The sequence below is a fragment of the Gobio gobio genome (genome assembly GCF_949357685.1).
Source record: "Gobio gobio genome assembly, chromosome: 5".
Lineage (NCBI taxonomy): Eukaryota > Metazoa > Chordata > Actinopteri > Cypriniformes > Gobionidae > Gobio > Gobio gobio.
This window is the reverse complement of record NC_137101.1, coordinates 10,865,655-10,891,954: the sequence shown is the minus strand read 5'-3', so window position 1 is coordinate 10,891,954 and position 26,300 is coordinate 10,865,655. Positions and strand designations below refer to the sequence as shown.

The 26,300-nt window shown below is 38.9% G+C and overlaps 1 protein-coding gene across 1 annotated transcript in view; it reads right to left on the bottom strand.

Moving 5' to 3' along the window:
- The window catches only part of cald1a (caldesmon 1a), a 65,788-nt gene that overhangs the window by 7,005 nt on the left and 32,483 nt on the right, over window positions 1-26,300 (bottom strand). The window contains 14 exon segments of the mRNA XM_079817666.1: window positions 2,516-2,584; window positions 2,747-2,804; window positions 2,806-2,822; window positions 3,934-4,029; window positions 4,163-4,300; window positions 4,429-4,504; window positions 5,744-5,787; window positions 10,157-10,297; window positions 11,533-11,803; window positions 13,482-13,579; window positions 16,484-16,729; window positions 16,814-16,849; window positions 16,937-17,261; window positions 20,577-20,720. Coding sequence (XP_079673792.1) covers window positions 2,516-2,584; window positions 2,747-2,804; window positions 2,806-2,822; window positions 3,934-4,029; window positions 4,163-4,300; window positions 4,429-4,504; window positions 5,744-5,787; window positions 10,157-10,297; window positions 11,533-11,803; window positions 13,482-13,579; window positions 16,484-16,729; window positions 16,814-16,849; window positions 16,937-17,261; window positions 20,577-20,720 — 1,759 coding nt within the window.

Here is a 26,300-nt window from a genome sequence, read left to right as displayed (position 1 = left end):
TTAAAAACAACATTTGCTCCTCCATTCCTGACACTTTGGACCCTCTTCAGTTTGCCTATCGTCCCAATAGATCGACTGAAGATGCCATTTCTCACGTCCTTCACTCCTGCCTCACTCACATCGACAGCAAAAGTGGGAACTATGTCAGGCTGCTATTTATTGACTATAGCTCAGCCTTTAACACCATAGTTCCCATTAAGCTAACACACAAACTCCTGGATCTAGGCCTGAATTCTTCTCTCTGCCTCTGGATTGAAGATTTCCTCACTGGCAGACCCCAGGCGGTGAGAGTAGGCCAGTTCACCTCCACCTCCATCACCCTGAGTGTTGGAGCTCCACAGGGCTGTGTGCTGAGTCCCCTGCTCTACTCTCTCTACACCCATGACTGTTTGTCCACACACAGCTCCACCTCGATCATCAAGTTTGCTGATGATACTGTTGTCCTGGGTCTCATCTCCAACAACAATGAGACGGTATACTTGGACGAAGTGGAGCAACTGACATCATGGTGCCAGGACAACTGTCTCTCTCTGAATGTTAACAAGACCAAAGAACTGATTGTGGACTTCAGGAAGAGACAGCATCGGTCATACTCCCCTCTCATGATCAGCGGGACACCGGTAGAGAGAGTGAGCAGCTTCAAATACCTGGGTGTGAACATCTCCGAGGATCTGACCTGGACTACACACATCCAGACACAGGTGAAAAAAGCCAGGCAAAGACTGTACCACCTGCGCCAGCTGAGGAAATTCAGGGTTTCACCAGCCATCCTGAAAACTTTCTATCGAGGGGCGATAGAAAGTGTCCTGACTCAGTGCATCACAGCGTGGTACGGGAACAGCACCAGTCACGACTGCAAAGCCCTGCAAAGAGTGGTGCGCTTATCCGAGCGCATCTCAGGCTCAGCTCTCCCGTCTCTGCAGGACATCTTCACCAAACGCTGCAGAGGTAGAGCTACTAAAATCATCAGAGACATTAATCACCCTGCAAACTCTCACTTCACCCTGCTGCCATCTGGTAAGCGCTTCCGTAGCCTGATGGCAAAGACTGAAAGACTCAGGAGGAGTTTCTTCCCCCAGGCCATCAGACTCCTGAACTCAGTCACGTGACTCACTTCACCCCCGCACACGCATAAACATACGGTCTTTCAACATTAACATCCACATACTGCAATTGCACTGCACTTTACTTTACGTCCCTATTGTTACTGCGTAACAACCTGTAATAAACCTTGCACATTATACTTCTTTATATATACATATTATATATTTTATGTTAACCACTTATTTTTAAGTCTACAGTTTATCTCACTTATCATCCACATATTTTTTATATTTTTATTTTTATCTTATTTCCTATTTTTATCTTTTACTTGATTTATTTATAATTCTACTTATGTTAATACTTTTTATTCTAACTTTATTCTATTTCTATTTAATTTCTTGTAACTGTTATTTGCACTGTCCATGGAGCGGACCTGTTTACATTTCACTGCCAGTTGTATATTGTGTATATAACTGTGTATGTGACAAATAAAACTCTTGAATCTTGAATCTTGAATCTTGATGCAAGCGGTTCTTACTTCTAGACCAGCAATGTTTTGATGCTACTTAAGAACCACTTTTCCTGGTTCAGAGCTGGTGCTTTGGGTGTGGAAATATTTGAAACTAGGCTCTGGCTCCGAACCAGCACCAGCACTGCCTCGGTGGAAAAGGGGTATACGTGTTGCTATTCTGGGAGGTTTCTAGGGAGTTGCTAAGGATTCCCGGATGTTTGCTAGGGAGTTGCTAGGGTGTTTTGTGTGGTTGTTTAAAGTGGCATTTGCAATTTGCTTTTTTTCCACTTCATGAGCACATCTTACTGGGGACATTTTTTTTCACTGTTCATGAACATATCCAGTTCTTTCCTATTAGAATCTACGCAATGCTTGTCTGAGTGAGCAATGGTAATCAAGGTGGACGGAGCTTAACATAAGGTCAAAAAGTGCAACAGTTGCTCCTGGTGACTTCAGGTCTTTCAAGCACTTCCTTGCAAACCAGCCGCCTGCTCTCGTGGCAGTGAGCAAGAGTGTGAGAGAAGCTCCGTGAAGAAACGAAAAAAAAAAAGCCAATCGCAGTTCCTAAGCCATCTTGTGATAAATGCATTAAGTGTGCCTCATCAAACACTGTACATTCCTATGTGATAAAGTAACATTTACCTCCTCAAGGTGGTCAGATCTGTAGACAATTAGCAAGGAGATGGCTTAAAACACAAAACACACAGGCAATGTTATGGCAATGTTATTCTCCAGGATTATACTGCAGATATCATGCTAGAGTGGTGTTATGACTGTTACTGTCTCCAGAGTCCTAATGGCATGCCTGAAGGGTTATAAAATACCCACAGCCTGTTGTTTGGACACATAAGTGCTTTATTAATTCATTCTCCAGGGGCATATGAAAAATGTTATGTGTATGTAACAAAGAGAGAGAGAGAGTCGGGCTGATTGGGAAAAAAATAAACTGTATTTGGTTACCTTGGTAGCAGGGGACCCTTTGTTTTCCCATAGACTGCGTTTGCTGGTCACGTCACCTGGTTTCAGGTCCTGCAGGAGGAGAAAGGGGTGGTGTAATATCACTCGCGAGATGGCCCTGAACTACTCAACTCATGCAAACACATGTACATGCACGTCAATCCGACAGAAATGACATAAGGGATGCCAGTGTCCACCAAGGCAGGGAAGCATACTTGGAGGGAAGGGACATACCTGATATTCAGCAGTGAGAGAGAGAGCAGAAGAGAGAGCAGAGAAAAGAAGCCCAGGGGAAGAAGCAAAGGGAAATCTACAGTAACAGTGGAAGAGAAAGAGAGAATGACAGGAAAAAAACTGTGAAGGCCAAGGTGAGGTCAAAGATCATATATATATATCATAAAAATATACTAATTATGAAGCATATGAAGCATTTGGAGCCTGTGAAAAAATGGTAAGAAGATGTTTTGTAAAGTTGATTAATTTTACTAATAAATGAACAATTAAAAAATGTAAAACATTTTTGTGCAACAACAACAAAAGTGGCATTTAAAAATTCTTTAGTGAATTTTGTCTATTGTCTGTTATTATTAAACAGTCGTGGTAAAAAGACTAGTATAATTGAGATCAGAGTGGACCCATAGGTTTAGTACTTGAGCAACAGGTCAAAGGTCAGTTCCATTATGCTAACACTATGGGCGATCGTAAATGAGGTGTAAACTCCCACTGTAACCTTATCCTGGTTTCTAAAATGCGAAACTGTGTCGAAACCACTCCCCGGATGAGGAAAAGTACCCAGAAATGAACACAGCATGTCAATTTTTCTGTAAACAGGGGAAAATTTTAAATGCAAAACAGTTGTGGTTACAATTGTAACTACTTATAATGAGTGAATTTAGATACAAATATTTGCTTAATTTACCAAAGACTTGTCATAGTCTGTAACTACACTGACATACAGGGAACTCAGTACTTTGACTCCCATATCGAAGTTCAAATTCTGAACTACTTCACAGATAACTAGACTTCTTTTTTAAGTTAACAGATATTTGTACACTTAAATATATTTATAGCATCCTTTCATATTACATTTATATTTGAACATTGAAGCCAGAGTTTTAAAATAAACAGTCAATCAGCGATGAAGGACTGTAAATAAGAGAAAGCCTGAATACAACCACCCCTTTTATACCTTATATGTGATTACAGAAATAGTCATTTGTATGTAAAAATGACTCAAATTAACACAATCTCCCATGAATCTCTTTCTTATGTTTTCAACACCTGGTTTAGTTCAGTGCTATGTATTATTTCCCTTTGCGTAGAATCATTACCACTAGGTGGTGCCAGACAACAAGACTCCTCGCTCTCTGATCTAATGCACGCAGGGCTCAAGGGTGTAATAGACAGGGTCAAAGGCTTACCGCCGGTCTTCCTCCTGACATTTTGCCCGTCTCTGGAGTTTTATTCAACCAATCGTTAATGCGGCCAGCCACGCCCACCTTTATCCCAGCTGCATCCTGTATGGGGCGGAAGAAAACACACCCTTTAAGGTTAAAGTTCAGTATGTGACGTTGGACAGGAAATGAGTCCAAGAGGAAAAATGGGGTCCCTTCCCCCACCCATCAGTCTATGTAAATGAACATCACAAACCTTATTGGTTGACGCTGGGCTTCCACCAGAGCCGAAGACATTCCCCTTTTCCCACATGCTCTTGATGTTGCGAATACCGTCCGTCACCATAGGAAGATCTATGGCAGCTGATCTGGGAGATCTGACCTCCTTGTTGCTCTGAACAGAGAGAGCGAGGCAGAAAGGAAAGGCAGAGATTACACTTTGCTGTCTTCTGGTATCCTGTGTTTAATTTAGATTTATCTTTTGCCTGTGTTCAGTTTGAGAGACGATGATGTAGGACTCACCTGCACTGCAGTGGTGTACTGCTCTAATCTGTTATCAATCTTGGACACCACAGGAGCGTGAGATGCCTTCACAGAACTGACACACACACACACACACACACACACACACACACACACACACACACACACACACACACACACACACACACACACACACACACACACACACACACACACACACACACACACACACACACACACACACACACACACACACACACACACACACACACACACACACACACACACACACACACACACACACACACACACACACACACACACACACACACACACACACACACACACACACACACACACACACACACACACACACACACACACACACACACACACACACACACACACACACACACACACACACACACACACACACACACACACACACACACACACACACACACACACACACACACACACACACACACACACACACACACACACACACACACACACACACACACACACACACACACGTCAGCTCATGCTGGTATTTATAAGCATAATTTTCACAATGAAATATTATCGATTAAAATGAACTGCCAATTAAAATGACAACAGATCATGTGTGACAAATAAATCATTTGTGGATGGATGGATGGATGGACAGATAGATGAACAGACAGATACAGACACACAGACAGACATACAGACAGACATAGACAAACAAACAGACAGATAGATAGATAGACGGATGGATGGATGGATGGACGGACAGATAGATAGATACATATAGATGGACAGATAGATGTACAGAGACAGACAGACAGATAGATAGACAGATGTATAGATGAAGATGATGGATGGATGGATGGATGGATGGATAGATAGATATACAGAGAAACAGGCAGAGAGACAGACAGATGGATAGATAGATAGATAGATAGATAGATAGATAGATAGATAGATAGATAGATAGATAGATAGATAGATAGATAGATAGATAGATAGATAGATAGATAGATAGATAGATAGATAGATAGATAGATAGATAGATAGATAGATAGATTGATAGATTTCTGCTATCACGGCATGTATACTTGTTTTCACAAACTGAGGGACGAGTCAACATAATTGTCTGTGGTAATCAACAACGTGCCACAAATGCTGTAGAAAGAGCTTAACTTGTTTTGGAACAGGGATATTCTTTTGACCTACCCAAAAGTACTCTAAATAGTTCAGATTATTCATTTATGTAATTAATCTTATTTTTTGGACACATTTGTGCTTAGGAGGTAAGTTGAATAACATGTTTTCATGAAAGGTCACAAGGAATAAAAGAAGAAGTGATCACCTCTTTTGTGCTGATCTGTTGAGAAATTCTGCCCTCTCACCGATCTGGAAAGAGAAATCAAACAATGGATAGATTTAACAAAGGTCACTGCTTTGGTCATGAGGAACACACACATAAAACACACACACAGATGCAAGCTGTCTGTCGGACTTGGCTATTCTGAGAGGCAAGAGACTAGCCTGTTCTTTTCGGTATGAAACTGTCACGGGGCCAGGAAAAGCAGGGCCCTTTTCAGCTCTCTCTCTCTCTCTCTCTCTGTGGGAACCGTGGCCTGTGTTTATGATATATGACAACAGGGCTAAGAGGGGGGAAAGTGTTCCCGTGAAGCAACAACAAAAACCACACAGACAACACACATACAAACCCCAAAAGTATCTTGATAAAAATCCACTTCCCCCCTCAACCGAATGTGGGAGTTCCTAAAATACTCCTCAGCAGGAAATTCCCCATTCTCAGGCGTGTTTGAAACGGCTCCGTTAGAATGTGGTTACAGTAATCCTATTAGTCTAATGGTCTTCCTGCGTCCCCCTAGAGTTCACGTCTTGAAGAGAGCAGCTCAGCTTTATCTCACAGAAACACTAACGCGCCATTTTGTATTTTTGGAAAAAGATAGATTCCAAAGGGAAGTGAAGAAAAGAACTGACTTCGAAACCACTGACAGCAGGAAACCCGTATCCAAAGCACGCGGGAAAATGAGATGTACGGCATCAAATACAATATTGATATTAAAAATAGATATTGAAATGATGAAAATCTGATAGGAATTCAATTATTATTTTGTTACAGTCGATAACCTGTATCATGGCTGATATTACATCAGTTCAATATCAAACTAATGCAACTACCCACACAACAGGAGTTAAAAATCACACAAATACATCACGCAGCATGCAATACATACAGTGTACATGATGACAAAGCAGATCTCTGAACGTATCATCTGCATATGATAAATAGGAGGGAAAGTCTTTCAGCACGATTTCAGAATGTGCATCTGATGCACCGTTTACACCAAAATACCATAATTATTACAGTTATTAAATAACAAATGAGCATGGTAGCCTCTATTCTATTCTATTATTTATGTATAAGGGAAAGTGTATGCATATTTTTATACAACTATAAGGGAACATATACATTTTAGGGTTCATTCTGTTCCATTCTATTCTATTCTATTATTATTTATGTATAAGGGAAAGAGCATGTGTATTTTTATACATTTATAAGGGAAAATATACATTTTAGCTTCATTATATTATAATAATTTATTATATTACATTACATTATATAGTATTATAAATTCTTGTATTATTATAAACACACATTTTATTACGTAATATTAGAAAATGTTTCATTATATAAATTATAAAAGTAATATAAAGTCTCTTAGGGCGTTTTCACACCTGAAAGTCCGCACCAAGGTCCGAACCGAAGATCATGTTTTGATACATTTTAAACGCTCGGTTAGTTTTGGTTTGGTTTCACATTGCAATTATGCGAGCGCACTAAAGAACTTTACATGACGCACTTGCGTCCACTCGTCATCATCTATGCAGGCTGCATCTGGACATTGATTGGTTTGTAAATGGACGTGCGTCTGAGGTCAGCGTCTTTGACAAGAATGAATGAACAGACGCATATCGAATTGGAAAAAGATTTGGTCCTTGCATCAAAAATACTTTCTCACTAATAAAGTAAAAGAAGTGTCTTTCAAAATAATAAATAAATTTGACCCTGTTAAACATTTCATGAAGAAATTTAAAACTAATATTGATACTAGTTGTTCATTTTGTCAAGTCCACACAGAAACTGTTTATCATTTATTTTGGTCATGTTATTATACTAAACAACTTTGGAGAAATATTGAGGCTTTTATTAATGATAATATCCAGCAAGGCATATCCATAACTCTAAAAAGACATTATTTTCGGTTACTATGGTTGTGACTCTACTAAAAGCAATGCTTACTTTGTTATAAATTTAATATATTTTCTTTGTAAATTTTATATCCACAAATGTAAATTCACCAACAACAAACCAATTTTTTGTGTCTTTTTGAAAGAATTTAAGATATATCTTAACACTATTTCATCCTCTGTAAACAAGAAAGCAAGTAAAACGATGTCAATTTGTAATGACTTTAATCTGTATAACCCAAGTGATGTATAATTATCTTATCCTCATGTTCTTATGTTCTTTTTTTCTATCTTTCCTTTTCTTCTTCTTCTTCTTCTTTTACCTTAATCTTTAAATATTTTTTTCTAGCCTTTATATTCTGATGACAATGAACATATTATTGATACATTTTGTATATTGTGTATTGTATTACAAACTTGTGTATTATAAACATGTCATCTCTGTATCTTTTTGCATTAATAAAAAACAAAAAAAAGGACGCATATCTTGCCACTATTGAACAGTGCGCATAGCTTGACTATTTTCTTTTCGTTACGTTTAAAAGTGGACATTTCAAGCTTTATATACACATATTTCTCATGTTTGTGAGACAAGTAGCCTGCTGAGTTTCGTTTATTTGAGACGCACTCCAGCTACATGTGCAAATAAGCATGTGATCGCTCCCGCGATTATTGTCTTCTATAGACTATTTGCTTCTTATTTATTAAATCCAGGCAATTATCTGATCAAACGTTGATTAAAATTAAGATACAATTTATACAATTCACATTAAAGAAAGGCTTTCTAAGCAAAATCATACAAAATTTCTTTCAAAATCATTTGTGACCAGTGGCGTAACTTTGCTTTGAAAAGTGGTGGGGACAGTGCCGCCGCTCCCATTACGCGCATCACGCGCTGTGTAGGGCACCACAACAGCCCGGGTGTCTATGCCCAAGACCAACCTAAAAAATGGTTTGCATTCAAACAAAAATGCAGTATTGCAGTAAGAAATATAATTTTTGCACTATAATTTTTATTTATATATCCGTATCAATTTGATAAATAAAATTATAATATTGGCAGTCATTTGCCAATGGATCTTTGATTCAACCGATTGGCTCTTTAACTTAGAAGGCGGGACATATTCATTACGCGTTGCAGTTTCTCCCATTCATAAGTAACCACACCCGACGTCTTTCTATATAGTATTTTGACTATATATGAGTTGCCAGTTCATGTGTGCTCATTTGTCTTGAAAAAATATCTGTAAGTTTGGCACATTTGGCTGCGTCATCCTCCAATGCCTTTCTTTTTTTTTTTTCTTGGCTTTTTCAGCTCCCCCTGGCATCTTTTTACTATCCATTTTATTCTTCCGCGATTAGCGTACTCTCCCCACATTATTAAATGACGGTTTTGTTTGTTTTTTTCTCAATGGCAACGACCTGAGTACACGCGACGCACTTGAGTTTAAAGAGAGAGCGTGCGCGCTCTGACAACAGAAAGCGGCAATTTTTAATGCACGGTCTGATGCGCTGATTTAAATTCAAATCTAGTGTAATGTGCTGTGTTGTTATATCAGTCACACAGTAACTTAACACATATAGACATATAGAGAAAACGAAGAGAAAGCAGCCGAGTCTGCCGGCCCAATTTATGAGCGGACAGAGCGACCCACCGGGAATTGGAGATCGTGCTTTTGCTTTAATACACACCTTCCGCAATCTATTTTTCAATTATTTTAAAAAAGTGGTGGGGACAATATCGAGCCTGGCAAAAAGTGGTGGGGACATGTCCCACCCGTCCCACCCGTAAATTACGCCTATGTTTGTGACCTTCTGTCTTCTGACATATTGCGCATCTTTTCACTTTTCATAATCTACGTAGCCTAGATGAAATTTAAAAATAACATTAAAATATTTAAACATAAACAGGAACTTCCTGCAAATGGTCTGAAAGTGCGAACCATACAGAAAATGCTTTCACACTAGAAACGAACCAAACCTTTGTTCAGTTTGATCCGGACCGAGACTACCTCTTTTTGTCTGACCAAATTTCGTCTGTTTGGTCCGGACCGTGGTACGGGGGAGGTTTCACACCTGTAATTTTGTTTCGGACCAAACTGAAAAGTCCGAAAATCCGGACCAAACAAGGTAGGTGTGAAAGGGCCCTAAAACAGGGTGTTTACATGTTAAATGTCCTTTTCTGATGACAGTGGTGGTTCATATATTAATATAAACCAGTTTTTAGCACAAAAAATAACTAGCAGCTATGGTATTTTCGTGGAAATTTGTCATAAAGGGGTTATTCCCTATAAACTAGCACAGACATGCTTCAGTGAACACCAGCTGCATTAACACACAATCATCAAGCTGTTCTCCTCCTCATTATGTTTACAAGATATGGCAGATAATTGCTTTTTCATGGGGACAGCGTGTTCCTATGAGTCAGCTGATGCTGTCGGGTGATTGACAGCTGTGGATAGAGAGAGAGAGAGAGAGAGAGAGGGCGGCGGCTGACCTTCAGGGAGGATCCTCTGGGACTGACACACTTAAAGGGCTTCCTGGTCTCTCCGTCCACATAATCCTCCACTTTCTGCCTTTTCTCAGCCGCCTCCGCTCTTCTCTTCTCGATCTCCTCCTTCATCCTCCTCTTCTCCTCCTGAAGAATAAAATAAACACACGTTCATCACCTCACTGGTATGCTTCATTCGAAAACAAACAACCAGCGGACTGATTCGGGATCTTCATGTCCCAGAAAAATGTCCTTCTTGCAATAAACGAGAATGATAATGAAAAATGAAAATAACAAAATCAAGACTACGTCTATCGTGTCTCTCTGTGGAAGCGTAATGTGAACTGGCAGCCGGCCGCATTCCACAGCAGCTGAGAAATCATAAAGAAGCCTTTTTATTTACACCACGTTTTTTGGCACGGCCCGCTAGCATCAGCACGGGGCCCTCTAATCTCTAATTAGTCCTTTTTCATTTACTGCCTCTGTTCATTAGGAACAAGGAACATATTTGCATTACAATGCTGGGAGCGGGCCTCCACGAGGAGGGACGGCTGTGTTTCTTGCCCGCTACTGAGAGAGCCAGAGTCTGAAACTCATGTGCACTCATGTGGAACTCACATTGGGTGTGATCACGCTAATGTTAATGTAAACGGTGGAATTCATTTGAATTACAACTATTCAATACTGAGAGAGAGAGAGAGAGAGAGAGAGAGAGAGAGAGAGAGAGTATACAACAGTTATTTCACACCACAGCCTAATATCAAATTACTGTTAAAGCTAACAACATGATACTTTAAGCATTAAAATACAGACAGCACACATAAATGTTGGGTAAAATACCATTTTGTTTTATTAGACTGAACCCTTTTTATCGATATTTGTTTCAGTAATGAGAGAAATATATAGTATATACACTACCATTCAAAAGTTTAAACAAACAGCATTTATTTGCAAATGTCCTTTCTGTTACTTTTAATCAATTTAATATATCCTTGTTGAGTACAAGTATTAGTTTTATTCATTCACCCCTCTCCTTTGAACTTTATTGCTATATGAGGTTTTAATTCTTAAAGGACATCCATTGGACATTAAATTATGGTCATATGCTATTTAAATGCTATATGCTATGTATAACCGTATTCCATTTTTCATCTTGTATAACTATAACAAGTAAAAAAATTGCTTAAAATATTTTGATGAGTTAAAATAATGTAAAAACATTATCATTTTTAAAATGGTGTTTACAGGAGTCACCTAATTTTGATGACAGGACCCTCATCAAGATTTTCCGCTCGCAGAAAAGCGAACTGAAGCAAATTCCGCTGCGCCAGTGCAACTGTTACCTGACCAGGAAATGAATCATTGACGTTAAACGAACACACCTCCTCTCTGGCTTTCCTCTCGGCCTCCTCCTGCTTCCTCTGCCGCTCCTCCTCTTCCAGCACCTTCCTCCTCTCCTCCCTCTTCCTCTTCAGCTCCTCCAACTCCACCTCGGCCTCTTGCTGTTTCTGCCTCATCCTCTCGAACTCCTCGCTCTCCATCTCATCTCTTCTCCTCTTCAGTTCCTCCAGCTTTCTCTCGGCCTCCAAGCGAGCATCCTCGCCGTCTGCCTCGTCTACTTCCGGCGCCTCAGGAGAGCGCAAGCTGCCTCGGCTGTCGCACAGACAAACAAATACTTACTCGCACAGGTTAAAGGGTCTGTCAACTCCTTTACACATCCATGTTCTTTACGTGTAAAGAAAACCCAACCTATTCACACACAGACTTGGTGAATCAGCACACCCCTGTCTAAGGTAACACAGTCTCCAGTTACAGCTGAGAACAGCCCTCAGGACACAGCAGATCAGGTGACTAGCGTCAAATACCTCATCACGCAAAGCTCTGAAAGGTCTTCAGGGTGTGAATATAGCTGGATACCATAGAAATAACTCACATCTCAACAAGGTCAAAAACAGACAAACAAAGACATGTGGAATGTGATTATTTTATCTGTATGATAATTTCAACATTCTGTATTTGCACACAAGGGTTGTTTTCATGTGCTTTTAACAACTTCCTGCTGTGTAAAAGGTTACAACATTAGATAAATGTTTAGATGTGACCACACACATGCATATGATAAAAAAGTCTACAGAAGGTTGCATTAAAAAGCCATTGATTGTTGGTTATTGGTGCAAGGAATCTGCTTATATTTGTCCCGAAAAAAATGTATAGTTATATAGAGTTTTGCAAGAATTTATGGATACATTTATGTTCTGGATATTTCTTTAGAAAAGAAAAGATACAAAAAAAGTCAGGATAATAAGTAAAACCTGGGATATAGTTTCTATTAGATTGAAAACTATGTAAATATTTATTGCAATATTCATTTGTTATTATTTTAACTGGTCTGATGTGATAATTATATCTTAATTGGGGGCACAATTTAATATGATTTGTGTGTTTAAATTGCTACAGCAAAAATAAGCACTGGTAAACAAAAAAATACATAAATGGAAATACAAAAATAAAATAAAGTACACTTCCTAGACATTTTCATGATGAGATTTATGCTGCGTCCCAATTTGCCTACTTATACTATGCCCCAAAAGTATGTACTGTTTTTGTTAAGACAAAGTGCATACTTTTGAGTTTATAGCAGAATAAATGCATACTACTTCTTCTTTAATGGACCGCTCTGTTGCTTAATTATGTGCATCACATATTAATCTGCCCTGTCAATCATCTTGTCACTGTTAAAATCCTCCACATTCTATTTAATTTAACTCTCCTCATGTGTTTCCATAATGATGCATTTAAAAGTTAAACATACATACATCAAACATACATGACCAAACATATCTTTATCAAAGTTCACAATGCTGTTGCAGATGAAATATAATGTGGATAACATTGAATAATTATATTTTCGTTGGGGTAGATACTTTTTGTTATTAACTCAAACCCCTTTACGTAAACCTCTCTTAACCGTCGGTCTCACACATCTGCCATTTTTGTAGTTTTTTTAAACACGTTTTATCAATGTTGTAGTTTTAATGTAAGTCGTTTTAATTGAATCCTTGTCCAATACGAGTGTGCATGTATCTGCACTTCTGATTCTAACGGGAAACCATCCGGGTATCTGTGGAATACTCATTTCAACATACTACTATTTGGGACACTGATTCTAATTTGGAATACTATTTAGGACATATAGTATGCAAATTGGGACATAGCATTACACATCTACAGGCTGCCAAATATGGAATTCTGGGAACTCTAAATTGTTTGGAAAAAGAAAGCCTGGACCATCCTAACACAATCATTAATTGTTTATATAATGAGCACTGACCTGAAAGTCCTCTCGGCTGTCTTGTGTTTGGGAGGGCTGTCCTCACACACTCCTCCATTTGGTTGTTTATTCTTCCTCATCACATCTTCATCTTCCATCTGTACACACACAAGAAGAAGTGAGTGATGTGTGGATGTGATATGCATGCTTGTGAGAGAGACGGAGCGCTGGAAGAGTTTTGGAAGAACAAAATGTGGGTGCTGTTGGTTCACTTGCTGGATAAATGATGAAAAGAACACGTGTGGGGTGTATACACACACTCACCCATCAACTCCCAAACAGACATGCAGCAAGCAGTGAACACACGGTGTGTGACCGCTGATCATTGAGCAGATTTTAAACCTGCGTTGTTTAATGTGAAATGCACTGATACTTGTGCGCGCTGGTGAAAACACTACACACTGTGCTCAAATAGTGCCTGGAGTGATTTAGGATTTTGGGGAGGAAATGTTATGGCTGTAATGAAAATTACTAAGATATGAATTGAAAAAAAAGCTGTTAAAGACCCCATGAAATGACTTCTTTTTTGTGTTGCCATATTTCAAATTGAAATATTGAAGAGTTGATGATGTACTATTTGCTATTTCCATCCCGGGCCAGGTTGTATTAAGTCATTTTTTTCATTGGCCCAAAATACCTATGCCTGTGATAAAAATTAACAAAATCAATGAATCAATATTGTCTATAAATATACACTCACCTAAAGGATTATTAGGAACACCATACTAATACTGTGTTTGACCCTCTTTCGCCTTCAGAACTGACTTAATTCTACGTGATTCAACAAGGTGCAGAAAGCATTCTTTAGAAATGTCCATATTGATAGGATAGCATCTTGCAGTTGATGGAGATTTGTGGGATGCACATCCAGGGCACGAAGCTCCCGTTCCACCACATTCCAAAGATGCTCTATTGGGTTGAGATCTGGTGACTGTAGGGGCCAATTTAGTACAGTGAACTCATTGTCATGTTCAAGAAACCAATTTGAAATGATTCGAGCTTTGTGACATGGTGCATTATCCTGCTGGAAGTAGCCATCAGAGGATGGGTACATGGTGGTCATAAAGGGATGGACATGGTCAGAAACAATTCTCAGGTAGGCCGTGGCATTTAAACAATGCCCAATTGGCACTAAGGGGCCTAAAGTGTGGCAAGAAAACATCCCCCACACCATTACACCACCACCACCAGCCTGCACAGTGGTAACAAGGCATGATGAATCCATGTTCTCATTCTGTTTACGCCAAATTCTGACTCTACCATCTGAATGTCTCAACAGAAATAGAGACTCATCAGGCCAGGCAACATTTTTCCAGTCTTCAACTGTCCAATTTTGGTGAGCTCGTGCAAATTGTAGCCTCTTTCCTATTTGTAGTGAAGATGAGTGGTACCCGGTGGGGTCTTCTGCTGTTGTAGCCCATCCGCCTCAAGGTTGTGCGTGTTGTGGCTTCACAAATGCTTTGCTGCATACCTCGGTTGTAACGAGTGGTTATTTCAGTCAAAGTTGCTCTTCTATCAGCTTGAATCAGTCGGCCCATTCTCCTCTGACCTCTAGCATCAACAAGGTATTTTCGCCCACAGGACTGCCGCATACTAGATGTTTTTCCCTTTTCACACCATTCTTTGTAAACCCTAGAAATGGTTGTGCGTGAAAATCCCAGTAGCTGGGCAGATTGTGAAATACTCAGACCGGCCCGTCTGGCACCAACAACCATGCCACGCTCAAAATTGCTTAAATCACCTTTCTTTCCCATTCTGACATTCAGTTTGGAGTTCAGGAGATTGTCTTGACCAGGACCACACCCCTAAATGCATTGAAGCAACTGCCATGTGATTGGTTGATTAGATAATTGCATTAATGAGAAATTGAACAGGTGTTCCTAATAATCCTTTAGGTGAGTGTAAATATGCTCTCCATTCAACTCAAACTTCCTAACTATAAATTGCAAAAGAATGGCACTGGAAGGTGAACTTTCAACTTGAAACTTAGGCGTAAACATTTGAACCTGACCTTAGCGAGATCATAATATGTCATGAGAACATGGTGGCACTCGGATGTCCACAGTCAATGATAAAAACTCCCTTTAAGCAAACAAAATGCATCAATGAGCCAAAACATGATAAATTATCTTCTGTGTTGATAACAGTACACCTGATAAATAAATGCTAGCATTGGCACTTTTTGTTTATACATAATTTACTGAGCATTACACAACCGCTGTCAGGCAGATACTTTGAATCTCATTACATTTTTGTATAGATTTATTAAATCTATCTTCAAATCTGCTTCAATCTTGAAAGAAGTGCGCACACAGTTTGGACCGTCTCTGCTTGTTTGCAATACAAGGGTTAATAAAGAACTGGTTGTTTAAATAAGTATAACGTTTTCTTTCACAAAAAACACTTTATATATAAAGGCTAATGGGCCAAATGACAGAAAATACTGTGCACCCACATAGCTACAGTAAAAGTTATAATCTGTAAGTTGATGAAAACGTGATGCGATGCACTTGCTGCCTCAGATTCGGCCATTCTAAATGACAGACAAAACACGCATGTCCAAAATTCTCAGAAATTCACTGGTCAAAAACCTCCATTTGGAGCTTGAATTTGGTAAAATGTTAATAATATAATGACACAAGCAGGTGTACGACCATATAACAATCCACAATAACAACTTTGACAACATAGTGTTTAATCATTTTAAAAATACTGTTTTTTCCATTTCCTAAAAAGTAAAGTTTTATGGAGATCCAAGGTTTCCACCTGACAGCGACAAATTTGTGTAAGCATATGAACGCGGCGATATCAAGACATTCGGTTTTGACCGGAAGGCAGCAAAAGACTTATTTAAATGCATATTTGTGCTAAAAGTTTCAGACTAAACATTACAAACCTTTGATTTCATGAGGTCTTTACGAATAAACAATTCTGTTCGTCTCTCACCCAAAATCTAAACCATCCATCCTTATGCAGAGCTCAAAACACAACTAATCTCTTACCAAACACTCATCATTTTCTGAAATCTCTGTCTCATATTTCTCAAAGTTTTCTGCCTCTCTCATTTCATCCTCTCCATTCTCTGTCAATCCCTCTATCTCATTCTTTTCTTCGTGTACACCTGCAGTGAGTTCTGCGGTGCCATTTTCCACATCCGTCCCCGAAACAACTGCGGAATCATCTACGTCTTCATTTAAAATCACCTCACGCACTTCGGAAGAAGGCACAGCATCTTGCTCATTATTGTCCTATGAATGGAACTGCAGTCACATGCTTTGTTGCATCAAATGAGAGAGAAAAAAAACCATTTTGGAGGGAAAAACACATCATACCTCATCAAGTATTTTAGATATTTCCTCAACGGACTCCTACAGGTGAACAAAGTTGTATGCCATAAACAAACCAAAAAGGCAAGTTCTTGTGGTCTAACAAACCATAAGAAAAGAAATGCACACCTGTTCTCTCAAATAAGACCTCCGTGGCTTTTCCTCCACAGCCACCTCCTCCTCTTCCACCTGTTTCTCCTCCTCTTTCTCCATCTCCTTGCTGTTGTGCTCCTCCTCTGCCTCGTAGCTTCGGTCGCGCCGCAGACCAACGCTACTTTCTGAGGTTTGGCTGGTGTCCTCATCCTCCTGTCTGTCCAGCGCCTCCTTCATCCTCCTCTGCCTGCGCTCCTCTCTCTTAGCCAGGCGCTCCAGCAGGGCCTGTTCCTCCTCGTCCCCCTCTCCCATCCCGCCAGAGGTCATCACTGAGGTGGATACGCTCTCTGTCACCGTAACGCTGTAGAGAGGCAGTGCGAGAAGAAAATAAGGTAGAATATAGACAATTTTCAATAGCAATATTTAGAAAAAAAAGAGTGTTTCTTGAGTTATTTAGTGTGTTTTTGATCATATTAATGTTGCTTAGTGAGTATTCGAGACTTATGTTAAAAACGTTACAAAATCTTACAGACTCAAAACTTTTGAACAGTAGTGTATAAAAATTAAATATCCAATTTATATTTCAAACTAGCTACAACATTAACACTGGGGCTAAATAATCAACTAATATTTGGCCCTTACACAACATTGCAACCCTAAAAAAAAAACCCTGAACATGCAAAATGAAAGCGAGGAACATGACTATGGTTTAATGTGGATCAGCATTCCCTTTTCCTTTTTCTAGCGCTGCATAACCCGCGTGCACAAGGACGTAGACCGCCATAATCCTGCCACTGTAGGTTAATGTAGTCTGACTGCACCGCTTGGCAAACGTTTACCCTGCGTCAGCACTACTGACAATAGATGGAGCTATGTCTGGTCACACATCGAGAACAATTCTGGTCTTGTTTGACAGTCTTCTGTGTCCATTCATTGCACAAAGCCTCAGTGTCTGAACATGTCACTGCTTCCGCAATGCTGACCCGCCACAGGAAGTTATTTATTAGATGCCGCCCACTAAAGCTGCAGATTACAGACGGAAAGGAAGGCCCAAGAAAAAGTGAGATACATATCGAAATTTCTGTCCCATCACAGCCAAACATGTACTTGCTCAGTATTTTTGTCTTGTTTACCATTAAAATGACCTACATTTTTTTAAATCAAGATACATTTACATTTAGCAACAAGATTTCACATATTAAGTCTAGTATTCTGAAAAGGTCATCAAAACTAAGCGAGTTTGTGCTTAAAACAAGAAAAAACATCTATAAGTGGGGTCCAAAAAATAAACTTAATTCAAAGAAAATACAAGATTATTTTCTTACCCCACTGACAAATATATATATATATATATATTTCATGTTTTAAACAAACTCACTGTGATGAATTTTTCAGTAAACAGGACTTAATATCTTAAAGGGGTCATGACATATTTTTTTATTATTATTTGAAATATTCAAAATATTTTAAAATATATATACACATCCCTGACTACGCTTACATGTGCACCAATAATGCGATTATTTCTAATAATCAGAGAAAGGTCTTAATGTCGATGTAACAGTAAGATGTTTACATGACATGAGCAGAACTCTTCACTCCAGTTTGCATGCAGTTTTCATTATTCTGATTATTAGAAATAATCGCATAATTGGAGCACATGTAAACATAGTCATTTACAGACAAAGCCACATTTACTTACAGTACGGTTTGTGAAGCAGCTGCTGTTAGATCCAATACAGTTGGCTGCTTCATTTTTCAAAAGTTTATTTGAAAACTCTGCATTACACCGTGGCTCGTTTACAAAACGAAATGCTCCGAATAAACATTTAAATCCTCGGACGTGATCCGGGACACCATTAAAAAAAATGATCCACTTGTTTCCAATGCTTGGATTTTTCTGAATTCTGTACAGAGACGCAAAAGAGCTGTATAAACTGGACATGCCAAAACAAACGTTCTTTGACTCTTCCATTAGTCTGACAGACTCAAGTGCGTGGATAATGTCAGAAACTGAATGCGCATCTGTACACTGTATCCAGTGTAGACAGCGTCAGTGATTATAATGGGTTTGATGTAATGCAACACTAAAATCCAGTATAGGCAAATATCAGCCATTAAGCGACTGAATCTAGTCACATGCAAATGTATTTGCCTGTGTGATCTGTTTTAGGAGCTTGATTTAATAAATGCTTTGTTTATAAAGAGGACGTTTTATGAAACTTGCAAGATGTTTTAATGGTACAAAGACCTCTTAAATTTCAAAAGATTTCTCATGTCATGACCCATTTTTGTAATTTTGCTTTAAGAATGTCACCTATGGAGATAGAAATGATTGTAAATGAGCATAAGCCCCATACGGTCCGCCATGCTTTGTTTAGCTACCACAGTTCCTTGCGCTCAGGCAGTTTGGCGTGACTTTGCCCGGAACACTACAAAGTCGTGAGTCGTGGTTTGAAGGCGTAACCTGCGGGCTCAAAAACCTGCCTGGAAAGCAGCATTAGTCTTCCTCTGTGACCATTAAAAAAATATGCTCTATATAGTATGAATGTGTTTAGTAGGGCTGGGTATTGCCACAAATTTCACAATTTGATTCGATTTAGATTCACAAGCTTTCGATTCGATTCAAATCAATTTAGATTATTTTAGATATATATCAGATATAATACATGGCCAATTTTCTCAGGGAAAACAAATCTATGAACTAATGTTGTAAACTATGGGAGTTTGGTTTTACATTTGGTACTACATTAGCCTACTAATAGTGAAGGTAAAAATTAACTGATTTGTATACAAACACTTAAATTACACTAAATTATTTTAGTTTTTATAATAATAAAGTTATAATATTAACTTTACAATTATATAATCATATTTCTACTCCAATTAGTTTTTTTTTAAATATAAACGACATTTGGCTGTCATAAAAACTTGCCAGATTTATTCATAGGCAACATACATGCATTAAATATTGAAGAACATTAAAAATGACAATCAATAGCCTATGTAATGGTGCATATAATTAGCAAAATGCTCCTCTCTAGAGTTCATTTTTCTAGCTGACTAACGAGTTTATGGACACTGGATATGTTTTTTCTGAGCTATATGTGAGGTTACATGACATTGTTTACAAGCCATTTTACTTTTTGTCTTTTTGTGGTTAAAACACTTGAGCTATTCTATGTGCCATGATACGGATTGCAGTATGTTGTCCTGTATCTTTTAAAACACTTTCAGATTCTTATTCATGTTTATTTCGCACTGTAACTGGTATTAAGGCGGAAGAGAATGTATTTAGTATGAATTGATTCAAACAAACTACATCTGCCAAGTTGTCACTGTCATGTGACCTACTGAATTAGTCACTTCACTGCCATTTACAACTCCTCTCCCGTGGCCCTATGGGATAGTAAAGTGTCCATCTGCACTTCATAATCTCACTGGAAATAGTAGGACATCCGGGTACTTTTCACCTACTGTTTTATGAATACTACAAATTTGGGCATACTACTCAGCTCACCTACTGTTTTATCAATACTACAAATTCGGGCATACTACTCGGCTCACATGCTGTTTTTCACCTACTACAGTATATAGTATGGAAGTAGGCATATTCTGATGCAGGTTGAGGCCAAATTATGTACGACTTACAAACGTGAGGGTGTCTGTGTTTTACCTGTGGCTGTTGTTGAGCTCAGGGGTCTCAGGTTTGTAGGCCACCTCTTCACTGTCCTTACTGCGCAGTCTCTCCTGTCGCGCTCTTCGTCTGCGCTCACGAGCGGCCTCCTCCTCATCCTCCTCAATCTGGCGATACGCCATCCTACACACAAAGACAGTTAGATGTGACACCAGTAAGAGACGGAAAGAGTTAGGCCTCATGTCACCTTGGCACACACAGTGAATGCTGATACTGCTGCTGCTGCTGTTGATGTTGAGGAGGAACTTTCACTGGCTGTCAGCTTTGTGTGTGTGTATATCAGCTTTGGCAGCTGATGTGAGGATCCCCACAGCAGTGTGGCGTTCAGCCTACACGACAGTCAGGGGACTTTCGTGTAACCTAAATAAAGTTTTCGCATCTCTCTGACAAGCTTTCTTCACCTTACTCTCTTGTGTTTCTTGCTGGCGTTTTAGCACCATTTTTGGTACTTTTCCTAAGGACATTTTTACACTACCGTTCAAGTTTGGGGTTGCTAATGTAAAAAAAAAAAAGAAAAGTACGTTTGTGAAATATTATTACAACTTAAAATATTGTTTTCTTCATAGATTTTTTAAAATGTAATGTATTCCTGTGATGGAAAAGCTGAATTTTCTGCACCATTACTCCAGTCTTCATTCTCACTCATCTCTAACTCTGGGTCATGTCCCAAAGACCCTTCAAGCTGGCCGTTATTAAGTTTCTCATTAAGAAACCACAACTAGATCCAAATGAATTGGCAAATTCTCTTTTCAAGTCTTCCATGTCTGTCTAAAATACTAGAAAATGTAGTGTCTGCTCAATTGTGCTCCTTCTTGCAAAAAAATTAAATTTATGAAAAATTTCAGTCAGGATTCAGGCCCCATCATTGCACAGAAACTGCACTGCACGTTTTAAAATTACAAATGACTTTTAGCTTCTGACCAAGGCGGCATCTTAGTACTAGTTTTACTTGATGGTCACTATAGATCATGACAAAATTACACTGGTATTATCAGGCATTAAGGTGGTTTAGATCGTACCTATCAGACCATTACCATTTAGTTTATTTAAACAGGGAATTATCCAACTTAACGTCAGGAAATGATTGTGTGCTGCAAGGGTCTGTTATAGGCCCTCTGCTATTTTCAATATACATGCTTTCCCCTTGGTAATATTATTAGAAAACATGGAATTATTTTTACAACTGATACTCAGATATATATATATATATATATACTAAGTTGACAGAGTGTGTTAAAGATATAAAATATTGGATGACCAGTAATTTCCTTCTATTAAATTAGGATAAGACTGAGGTATTACTTACTGGACCAAAAACCTGTACACAGAATATAATTTTCATCTAGAAGGATGTACTGTTACTTAATCCTCTACAGTTAAAGACCTTGGTGAGTGCGTACTTCTGGCAACTTGTCAGCAAATTGTCTTTCGAAAATAATATTTCATATGTTACAAAAACAGCCGTCTTCCACTTCAGAAACGTCGCTAAACTATGGAGCGATGTTTCTGACACACTGAATATGGATATTTTTCTTACACAAACGCATCGATTCGCTTCAGAAGCCCTTTATTAACCCCCAGAGCCGCGGGGGGCACGTTATTCGACGGACAGGTGCATTTTTTATGGATTTCAAAAACAGAGCAACTATTACTGCTATTATAATGCTTGGAGTAGCCAGAACATTTTTAATATAACTCAGATTTTATTCGTCGGAAAGAAGAATGTCATATACACCTCGGATGACTTTCATTTTTCGGTGAACTATCCCTTTAAGTTCCGTACTGATAACAAAGTATTGCTACTGACCTATAAGGCTTATTATCTCCTGTGTATTTAACCAATCATCAATCGCCCTACAATCCATCACGCTCTTTAAGCTCACAAAACACTGGAATTTTGGTAGTACCTAGGATATCTAAGTCCACTAAAGGAGGTAGAGTGTTTTTACATTTGGCTCCTAAACTCTGGAATAGCCTTCCTGAGTGCTCAGACACACACTCCCAGTTTAAATACAAATTAAAGACACATTTTTTTAAGCCAAGCATTCACATAATGCATCTCATAACCTTGCGTTCTAGTTATATCAGATCAAAAGCACATGACTATCTATTGCTTTCAATGTTATGAACAGCAGCTATGGCTAATTATTTTCCATTTCCCTTCTATTTTTTCATATCTCACTATCAAGTCATATTTCACTATAAAAAAGTCATAAATATGTCAAAAGGCAAAAAAATCTCAATGGCTAAAAAAAAAGGCCTTTCCTTTTTATTTTGGAGAGAAATAGACTTAATCTTGACAAAAAAGCCCTTCCTCAGTTTGTGCTGTGATTAGGAATGTATTCAAGACTGAACGTGGTGCTCTGCTAACGCCCATGTAAAACCTTAGGGAGAGTGAAATCATATAGAGAGCTGGATTCTTGCTGATTCTGTTGTTCTTTCTCTCTGTCTTTTTCTTGTTCTTGTCTTCTCTTCCTTTGTTGTTACGTTCACAAACCAATCATACCAGCCAAACACAACGGTGTATTTTATTCTGAAGTATTTGTTCTTTGAGGGACCATATAAAACATGTCTTTCTCTGAGGTCAACTTATAACATTATTCAACAGAAGTTGTTCATGATAATTTTCCAAAAAACATTTCCAATGCCATAATGAATAGAATTAACAGCATTTTGCTGCTTTCTGACATGGGAAATCCAAGGATTTCTGCAAGGAGTTCTGCAAGGTTACAGTATGTTTTTACAATACATCAAACTTTTATTTCAACAGATCAAGAAAAAATGTATTTCTCTCAAAATGAATCAAATCCAGAGGGAGTTTTCGAAACAGCACAGAATGCCCACAAATCCACTTTAACATCCCAGCCCATCGAGTCTGGACTCTTAGATGAGTCTCTGATCCGATATCCCTCCTGGGAACACCGCCCATCTTGCACTGACTGTATGAAACTTCCCTGTTCCATAACCACAAAAATAAATCAAAAATAAAACACGCTGACTGCCTGCTGCAATAACACTAAGGAGGATCTCAGCATTTTTCAACAGTAAAGGTGTTTTTGGGGCATTGCTTTGGTACCTGTAGCGATGTGGGATGTAAACCAAGACATCAGCCGAACATGATTTCCATATGGAACACATCTTTCAGCTGTGTAGCATTAATTATTTTATAGTGTGCGCGGTGAGAGCTACGCAGTGAGCAGCATGTTTTATGGGATTCATAAACTCTATAAAGGAAGCCACGGTTACAGTGTGGGAAATTAAATTGATATCCAGTTAATGTTGCAGCTAATTTGCTCTCATAATAGCACAAATGACAACATGCAGAGCCCATAACAAGGCGACGGATGCATCCAGGCCTGAACAGCTGAAGTATCAAGGCGGGAAGTATTTTCTTGTGGTCCAAACATCTCAGAAATGTCAATGAAAACATCGCACACAGGGCAAAGGCCCTCAAGAGCAATCACAGACTAAATTTTTGAGAGAGAGAAATATATGGACCCTGCCAATTCACTGTTCTATTCCCACGCTCTTCCTCCACTTACTGACCCCACGCTCATCTCCAAAGCCCCAGATCCGTCCATTCCTTATTTGACCACAGCACAGAATCACCTGCTCTTATTTCTGACCCATAACCTCATAGCTTTTAGTAACAGCATCCTTTGAACACATGTATACCCTCAAGCGGGCCTTTCTTTAACCAGCCAGAGAGAAAGAGAGAGAGTGTGTTTGGAACGGGCCATTCGTTGAGGATGGGTGTTATTTCCTCAGCTCTTCCTGGCCTCTCATGGGAACAGCACAGATGTGAGGTGCCAAGATGGCTGCCGATCCAAAAAAACCCGACATAAAAGTAGCTAAAATTACTGAAAAGAGCAGTCATAAACAAACATAAAGTTTAGAAGAACAGCATTTGTTTAAAATAGAAATCTGGCTTTACTGTTTCAAAAAGAAACTTTTGAAAGTACATGGGTGTATATGAGTATATTTCTGCCCAGCATGTTTTATGCAATAACTACATTTTTATATAATATACACACATTAAAATACACATAAAAGGCTTCACTTTCGTAAAAATAGGGCCCAGTGTACTGTGGAATTTTCCATATTGATTTTTCACCTGTGTTTTTTTTCTGTATTTGTATTCTGTTTTAGGGTTAAAGGAAATGTCAAGTGTAAATTTAATGGATAATCTCCTGGCAGAAAATTAACAATAAATTACTTTTTAGTTTTTCTATGAATTTTCCAATGAAGTGGAGGTGGATATTTTATTATTTGTGCATAAACTACGATGGAAACATCAAACTAGTACAATTCTTAGGAGTAGAAGTGTGACTGTCTTAAGACATGTGACTAAATATGCTCAAATGTTTTCCAAATCTGACACACTTGAATCGATCACTGTCAGACATGAAGTCCATCAGAGCGCTTTATCGCAGTAATTTATTACCCATAATAAAAGAGCCGCAATGGCTTCCCCAGTGACTATAATTTCCATTTTCATTTCTACTACAATTTCTCCAGAAGTGACGAATTTGTTGCAGCTGGAAATGCTGCTTTAGTCACAAATTGCTTTTGTGATATTCAGATTTTTCCCCCCATAAATTAAATTCTCAGCTTGGATGGAAACGTATCTTCCATCCAATTTTATTCTGCAGTTGATGCTAAAATAGAAACTGTGGACTGGACAGAAATGGTAGGTTTTGGTAATCATTAGTCAGAACATTCCGTCAGCATGGTGAGTGGGGACACGGAGCCAGCAGTCAAAACATTCCAGTGTGTGTATGCTGAGTATCAGTGACCCGTCTCGGAGCTGGAACACATCAACCTGTCCCGGGAAAGGCCACTGCAGTCACACAGGAGTGTGTGTGCGTGCGTGTGTAACTGTGCTTGTGTATACATGGTGCTTTAAAAACAGCGTGAACCCTCTGACCCTTCAACAGTGCCAGTCATCTCAGAAGCGGCTCTGACCAGCTATTCCTCTAAATACAAAGCAGACCTGATCTATGATCTAGTTGTTATAGTCTCACAGAGCCAGATGTTTGACTATCAGGATAAAGTCTCATTCACTTTGCAGCTTATTCTGGCCATGAACCGCCCACTTAACAGGAAGTGCCCGTCTGACCTTCATGTAAAACGACTAACCACATTTCATTCTTTATGGATGATGTTTTGGGGCCGATAAATTGGAAATGGATGATACCACAATAGACCGGTATTCTACGGTGGCCCAGTAGTGCACAACACAACGAAATTTAAAAAGCATACATAAGTTCACAACACAACGAAATAAATCCACAACACAACGAAATCAAGCCACAACACAAAGAAAAATCCACAACACAACGAAATCAAGCCACAACACAACGAAAAATCGACAACACAACGAAAAGTCCACAACACAACGAAATTGCCACAACACAACGGAAATGCTCCCGACCACTCGGGGGCACTCGGAGCGCTGTAAAGTTTGCACTGTTCTATAGAGTCGGTAATCTTACAAAGAAATCAATACCACAATTAGTTTTAACAGTATGTAGGCTAACCATTGTTTATCTATATGAAATATTAATTTAAAATCACCTACATGCATTATAGCTGCATATTTATGCTCGAGAATGCTTTGACCCGATACCACGGCGCTAAGGGAACGTCTACCAATTCCACCAATTGGTTGAAACGTATAATTTGTATTAATTAAAATTACTT